This window comes from Vitis vinifera, chromosome 9, assembly GCF_030704535.1.
Source record: "Vitis vinifera cultivar Pinot Noir 40024 chromosome 9, ASM3070453v1".
Classification (NCBI taxonomy): Eukaryota; Viridiplantae; Streptophyta; class Magnoliopsida; order Vitales; family Vitaceae; genus Vitis; species Vitis vinifera.
In genome coordinates, this window is record NC_081813.1 from 23,420,628 (window position 1) to 23,428,026 (window position 7,399).

The 7,399-nt window shown below is 36.3% G+C and overlaps 1 protein-coding gene across 3 annotated transcripts; it reads left to right on the plus strand.

Moving 5' to 3' along the window:
- Positions 1–857: 857 nt before the first annotated feature.
- On the plus strand, positions 858–7,399 carry LOC100265044 (beta-amyrin synthase). Of its 3 annotated transcripts, XM_059739784.1 has the most exons (19): positions 858–958; positions 1,034–1,315; positions 2,301–2,486; positions 2,598–2,687; positions 2,812–3,009; positions 3,174–3,258; positions 3,968–4,134; positions 4,218–4,406; positions 4,476–4,589; positions 4,679–4,798; positions 4,885–5,007; positions 5,083–5,181; positions 5,363–5,419; positions 5,528–5,574; positions 5,672–5,815; positions 5,934–6,111; positions 6,399–6,479; positions 6,587–6,670; positions 7,053–7,399. In XM_059739784.1, the coding sequence occupies exons 2-19, from the start codon at positions 1,115–1,117 to the stop codon at positions 7,161–7,163; spliced, it is 2,274 nt and encodes a 757-aa protein (XP_059595767.1). In that variant the 5' UTR covers positions 858–958; positions 1,034–1,114; the 3' UTR covers positions 7,164–7,399. The 3 variants fall into 3 exon arrangements, with proteins under 3 accessions (XP_059595767.1, XP_010655249.1, XP_019077782.1); XM_010656947.3 differs by having other exon boundaries at positions 858–1,315; XM_019222237.2 differs by having other exon boundaries at positions 858–1,315; positions 6,591–6,670; positions 7,053–7,166.

The following is a 7,399-nucleotide window of genomic DNA, read 5'->3' on the forward strand; positions in this document are numbered from 1 at the left end:
TGGTGAAACGTCACTTAAACATAACTAATTGATGTATCAGGGACTGTATGTCTTAAACCATATTAACTTTATGATTGAATGACTGATATCTATCAGGGACTGTCCCTGGACTCCCAAAATAATACAAGTCATGGGGTTGGTGATTGACTTGGTGTTGTGCTTCCAAGTTTCTGAAGTTTCTGAAGTTTCTCTCTTCTATATTAAGTTTAGCTAATCAATCGATTATGCTGATACAAATGGAAAGAATAAAATTTTTCCTACTTTATAAGCTAAACAATATCTGAATGATTCTATGAAAATAAACTAGCCATTACCTTCTTGGATGAATAATCTAGTAGAGGGAAGAACCATTGGAATAGCCTTACACATTGTTATATTTGTCTTAAATAGTGAGTTGTTGATTTGGTTGGGTGTGGAGTTATGTAAGTAGGCTATCACATGATTCACATCTACTCTATGTTCAAATACTGGTGGCCATTTCTCCTAAGAACAACCACAAGAACCATAATTATAACTGATGGCAACAACACAGAAGGTCATTTATTTCCTTTCCATTTTTGGGGGTTTGCAAAAATGGAATCTTTCACATGTTAGTTGATTGAGACTTTCCATTTGAATGTTAGTTGATACAATTTGAATGCTATATACCTAATTGATGTGTCATTTCTTCAGTATATTAATTTTAGGATTGAATGACTGATATCTATCAGGGACTGTCCCTGGACTCCCAAAATAAATTTCTAAAAATGTACAAATTTATGTAACATCAATGCATATACATAGATAAGCATAAATTAAATGTTAGTGTTCTCATTCATAAATACAAGTCATGGGGATTGGTGATTGACTTGCTGTTGTGCTTCTATATTAATGAGCGATTCCCTCCCGGAACTCGCCATTCCAAGTTTCTGAAGTTTCTCTCTTCTCTGCCCACCCAGCACCTATCTTTCTGTCCTTGGTCTGTATCATTTTAACTTAATTTTAGTGCAAAGAAAAGCTTGTCTAACCTTTCTGGTGATTGCATGATCAGCAGGTGTTTTCGGAAGGGAGACACACATTTTTGTAAACTTAGATATATATAGAGATATACCTCGTCAGTTTGGTGAGTTTGAAAATGTGGAGGCTCAAGGTTGCAGATGGAGGCAATGATCCCTACATCTACACCACCAACAACTTCGTGGGAAGACAGATATGGGAGTTTGATCCTGACTATGGAACCACAGAAGAACGAGCTGAGGTCGAAGCAGCTCGTGAAAATTTCTGGAAAAACCGGTTTCAGGTTAAGCCCAGCAGCGACCTCCTTTGCCGGATGCAGGTGATTTGATCCCATCTATCTCAAGTCTTGATATCACAACAGATATTTATCTGTCATCTGCGTCCTAGATTGCAGTTTTTCACTGAATATACATGTCTTCCATGCACACATACTTCTCGTTTACATAGTCTAGCTACATAGCTTTTCTTATTTTGTTTCTTTTTTTTTTATTATTGGTGATGATTTCTATGAAAAATTGAACCCAAAAAAGAGCAAGAGAATCTTGTTTTCACCTCCAAACAAATCAATTGATCATTGTTCTTGCACAACCAATATTCTTAAAAGTTTAAATTTGTAGGGTTTGGACACACAAATATATAAACTTTATTCATTTTTGCATATAGTCTCATATTTTGCACCCCTTCAATTCATTTTCTAGCTCCGCCATTGCTCATGCATGTGTAGCCTTTGTTTTTGGGCTTACACGTAGGCTTAATAAATTGGAAAAAGAAACATATGCTGGTAAACACTTGACCTGCCATCGAACGAGGTGACCATATGAGGCTCACCTCCCACCAAATGAGGCTATGATATCATAAGGAACAAAAGAACAAGATACATTGGGGAAACTACTAGTGGGCGATTTTGGGTCATCTCACTCCAAAAGTTAGCTCAAAGGGTGAGACATCCATCTTCTACAAAAGATGTGGGGAAACCCACCAATACTCCCCTCACACATCCGGCCCTAGGTTAAGAGACCATCAACCAGATAGTTTGATAATGAGAGTGTGACCTATTGTACAACTGAGTTTTGATATCATGTTGAAAAACCAATTTCCTAAAAGATTAAGTTTATAGGATTTGGACCCATAATATATATTATGCACTAATAATTGTTATACCTATTTTGATTCTAAGAGCCCCTCTTAGCTTGGAACAATTGTATAAATAGAAGTTTGGTGTTGAGGTTAATTTACCTTTTCTTTTCTTTTAAACTTGTTCTTCACTAACTCCCATTTCGTTTGGCTGAAAAAAAAACCTGCAGTTTTTGAGAGAGAAGAATTTCAAACAAACAATACCACAAGTGAAGGTTGGGCATGGTGAAGAAATTACATATGAGACAACCACAACAGCAGTGAGAAGGGCTGCACATTTCTTTTCAGCCTTGCAGGCAAGTGATGGCCACTGGCCTGCTGAAAATTCTGGCCCATTGTTTCTACTTCCTCCATTGGTGAGTCTATTGATTATGAAAATTTTAATTGGAATGGCATTTTAATAGCCATAACAGTGAATATCGACAAACCCCATGTCTTGACTTCAATTTTTTCCCTAAAAAATGCAGGTAATGTGTCTATATATCACAGGGCATCTTGATACTGTATTCCCTGGAGAATATCGTAAAGAAATCCTTCGCTTCATATTCTGTCATCAGGTACACTCTTTTGGAACCCTATTGTTTTCACCTGATCATAAACTGCATGGGAGCTTTTTGCTTATTAACAATATATAATTTTCCAATTTTCATTAATGATCAAAGTGATTTCTGCATGTTGTAGAATGAAGATGGCGGATGGGGATTTCATGTTGAAGGACACAGCACCATGTATTGTACAGTATACAACTATATTTGTATGCGTATACTAGGAGTAGGGCCAGATGATGGCCAAGGCAATGCCTGCCCAAGGGGGCGAAAATGGATCCTTGACCGTGGTGGTGCAACCTCCATACCCACTTGGGGGAAGGCGTGGCTTTCGGTATGATAGCTGCAAATATAAATGGACATTGTATATATATAATCCTATACAGATGTATTTTTCAAAAAACTATTCATGTTGACAAATTCTTTTGGTTTCATATGTATTTTCTTGTAATGAATGTTGGTTTATTAAGTCTCACATAATACCATTTCTCTGGTTAGGTACTTGGTTTATATGAGTGGGCAGGATGCAATTCAATGCCCCCAGAGTTTTGGATGCTTCCTTCTTTTTTTCCTATACATCCAGGTTTAATTAATTACACAACAATTTTTATTCAAATGCTTGAATTTTCATTTAGTGTATTTTACATGCTAAGCTCTTATCTCCCATAAAAGTAAGGAAGGATGATAATGAAATCTTTGATATCTCACGTCGGATGAGGAAGAAAGTTCATAGTGTTGTATATGTATGAACTTCTCTTAACTTTATAGATGTGTTTTAAAAACGTATCTCTTAGGCGAAAAGTAGACAATATATATATAGGAGGGACCGAGTTATTATAAATGGTATCATAGTTAGTCCTCAATCCAAGTATGGTAGTTTGTTTGGTCCCATAAAGAATGTCTGCCTTTTTAGCACCCAATCCTAGTGGACACAAGGGAAAAAATTTCTACCATATGAGTTCCTCTTATCCATGTAGACACGTTTTAAAGCTACGAGAGTCTATTAGGCCTATAATAGATAATATTTATATGGTTGTGAACAGGTGGTTACAAAATCACTAATAATGCTTAAAAGAGAGGCAAGAGGCAAGAGGCAAGTTGAGCCATGCCAACTTCAGCCTTATTCTATTATCGGGTCACACATGCTAAGTTAGAAACCTAAACTTTGGCTAGCTGTTTGGTTGATCTTAAGAATGCCACTTCCATGTCTACTTAAACCATCTTATACTAAAATTGACTTCTCTTTTCTCTTGTATAGAGGTTTCTTAAAAAAATTTGTTTCATAAATGCAGCAAAATTGTGGTGCTATACTCGGATGGTTTACATGCCCTTGTCATACTTATATGGTAAACGATTCGTTGGCCCAATCACCCCTCTTGTTCTACAACTGAGAGAAGAGCTCTTCCTTCAACCTTATAATGAAATCAATTGGAAGAAAGTAAGGCATCATTGCGCACAGGTAAGTTTTAGTTATACTAAAATCGTCTGTCCTTCATATATTTCATGCTTACATGAAACATTCTGAAAAATTTTATATTGCAGGAGGATCTCTACTATCCCCATTCATTGATACAGGATTTGATGAGGGATGGTGTAGACCTATTTACCGAGCCTTTTTTGACTCGCTGGCCCTTCAACAAGTTGAGGGAAAAGGCTCTTGAAACAACAATGAAACACATCCATTATGAAGATAGAAACAGTGGATATATTACCTTGGCATGTGTGGAGAAGGTAACACGATTGTCCGTATTATGAAATGTTTAAAAGAAACTCTAACGAACTCTTTCTTCAATTGAGCAGGTATTGTGTATGTTTGCTTGTTGGGTAGAAGATCCATATGGGGATTCTTTCAAGAAGCACCTTGCTAGGCTGCCAGATTATATATGGATTGCAGAAGATGGAATTAAGATGCAGGTTAGATCCAATAATTTTTTCCTCTTCAGAATTTATTTTGTATTTGACATTGAACATCATTCAATGTCGATTTTCATTGAGATATGCAGGCCGTTGGTAGTCAGCTGTGGGACTCCAGTCTTGCTATTCAGGCGCTAATAGCTTGTAAACTCACAGATGAAATTGGACCCACGCTCATGAAAGGACATGACTTCATAAAGAAATCTCAGGTGTTATCCTTAATTGCTCAGATCATCTTTTCTTATCAACCATCATTATTTTTTTAATGCCACTCGAAAGATAATTAAGCTTGCAGGTTAGGGACAATCCTTCTGGTGATTTTAGAGGCATGTACAGACACATTTCTAAGGGATCTTGGACATTCTCGGTTCGGGATCAGCATTGGCAAGTTTCTGATTGCACTGCAGAAGGTTTCAAGGTAACTAAATTCTATTGAAACACTTCAATCAAGTGACATGGTTTTCCATTAATTGAACTCTCATCTCTGTTACAGTGTTGCCTCCTTCTCTCAGTAATGCCACCAGAAATTGTTGGGGAAAAAATTGAACCCGAATGGCTGTATGATTCTGTCAATTTCATGCTTTCCCTACAGGTGAGGATAATCTTACAGTAAGATATATAAACATGGTTGTCTCAATTACAAAACAAGTCATGGCTTCTATGATTCTTAGAATTATTACAGGAAAGTTTCTTATATTTTCCCCTTTGGATTTACCTTTCTCAGAATTATTTCTCTGGTATAAATAAACCCCATTTTCTATATACCTTTGTAGAGTAAAAATGGTGGCTTATCAGCCTGGGAGCCTGCAGGAACTTCCAAATGGTTGGAGGTAATTACCTCAACATATTGAAGGAACTTTAAATATTGTTGATGGAATCTCTCTCTCTCTATATCTATCTATCTATCTAAATCAATGGAATCCTTGAATGTTTTTCAGTCGCTAAATCCTACTGAAATGTTTGAAGATGTTTTCATTGAACATGAGTAAGATTCTAAATTATACCCTGATTCAGACATGTTGATTTCTTTTGTAACTCTTCATGCTTTAAATTTCTTCAAGACTAACAGAAGAATGGTCCAGGTATGTTGAGAACACTGCATCAGCAATCGACGCTTTAGTTTTGTTTAAGAAGTTATACCCGGGACACAGGAAGCAAGAGATAGAAATTTTCATAAAAAATGCTGTACAGTACATTGAAGAAATACAAATGCCTGATGGCTCATGGTATATGTGTTTCTAAACTCAACTATTAGATTTGCTCAAGAAATTGCACAATTTTTCTATTTTTTTTTTGGGCATGAATCATTTAATATTCAATTTACATGAAGAAACATTTACACAGGTATGGTAATTGGGGAGTATGCTTCACCTATGGCACATGGTTTGCACTAAGAGGGCTAGCAGCTGCTGGCAAGACGTACCACAACTGTCTTGCTGTTCGCAAAGCAGCTGATTTTCTACTCAAATTACAGCTAGATGATGGTGGTTGGGGAGAAAGCTATCTTTCATGCTCAGACAAGGTAAGTTGTGATATCTTTTATGCATGCCACCATCCTTTGAAGAATCTGATGCCCATCAACCACATTTTCAAACTATGCCTAAGCAAAAGGCATAAAATTCCAATTAGCAATATAATTTTCTGAATTTCTCTTCATGCATAAAACAAAATTTTGCTGCATTTCGCTTCGTGTATCCTGCATGTTAGAGATTGAAGACATAAACTGATATATGGAGAAAGTTATTGATCATATGAAATCTCACAGTGGAGAAGAAAAAGGTAAAATTATCTTTGTGCTTGGTGATACAGAAATATACACCTCTTGAAGGAAACCGGTCAAATTTGATACAGACTGGGTGGACTCTAATGGGGCTACTTCATTCTGGACAGGTCAGTTTATAATTTGAACATCTAACAGTTCAATTTGGTCCTCGATATTACTTTATAGAATGTGAATTCTCCCTAAAATTCTAGTTCTGAAGTTCTGTTTTCAATAGGCAGAAAGGGACCCAACACCTCTTCACCGAGCAGCAAAGCTCTTGATCAATTCTCAAATGGAAGATGGAGATTTTCCCCAACAGGTGGTTCATTATTTCATTTGGACATACATTAATCTGTTATTGCATTTTTGTATTATTCTAGACATCATTTTTCCCTAAGGAAAAGAAAAATTAGAAGTCGGCAGTTAAGATATAAAATCACTTGAAAAATCAGCTTCTTTTTTCTATGTCCAATTCAAGAAATTTGCACCATAAAACATGGGAACAAATTTAGAAAATCCGATTAACACTCTCCTTAACTCTAAAAGTCCATCCGTTTAAGCTATATTGCATGCAATATGTGATTTTCTATGAAGCAACCTTATTTCTAAAGGGAAAGGAAAAACATTGACTCTCATACAATCAACAAATTGTTATGCTTGAATTTTTGTTGGCCTAACCATTGATTACTCATTTATGGCAGGAAATTGTTGGAGCTTCCCTGAAGACTTGTATGATACACTATCCAACCTGTAGGAATATTTACCCTTTGTGGGCTATTGCAGAATACCGCCAGTTGGTTCCATTGCCTTAGGCTGCAGCTAGCATGCTTTCTGAAGCATATATATATATATATATATATGTGTGTGTGTGTGTGTGTGTGAGAGAGAGAGAGAGAGAGAGTACCAATGGATGCAGTTCAGTCTCTTTTGCTACTTTGTGTCCTTTTCCTTTTTTCTTCTACCATTGTTGATCATGTGCTCATGAATTGATGGACAATGTTGAATATTCTTTGAATAATCTAAGTTCTTGAGAAGTTTTTCTTGTGCA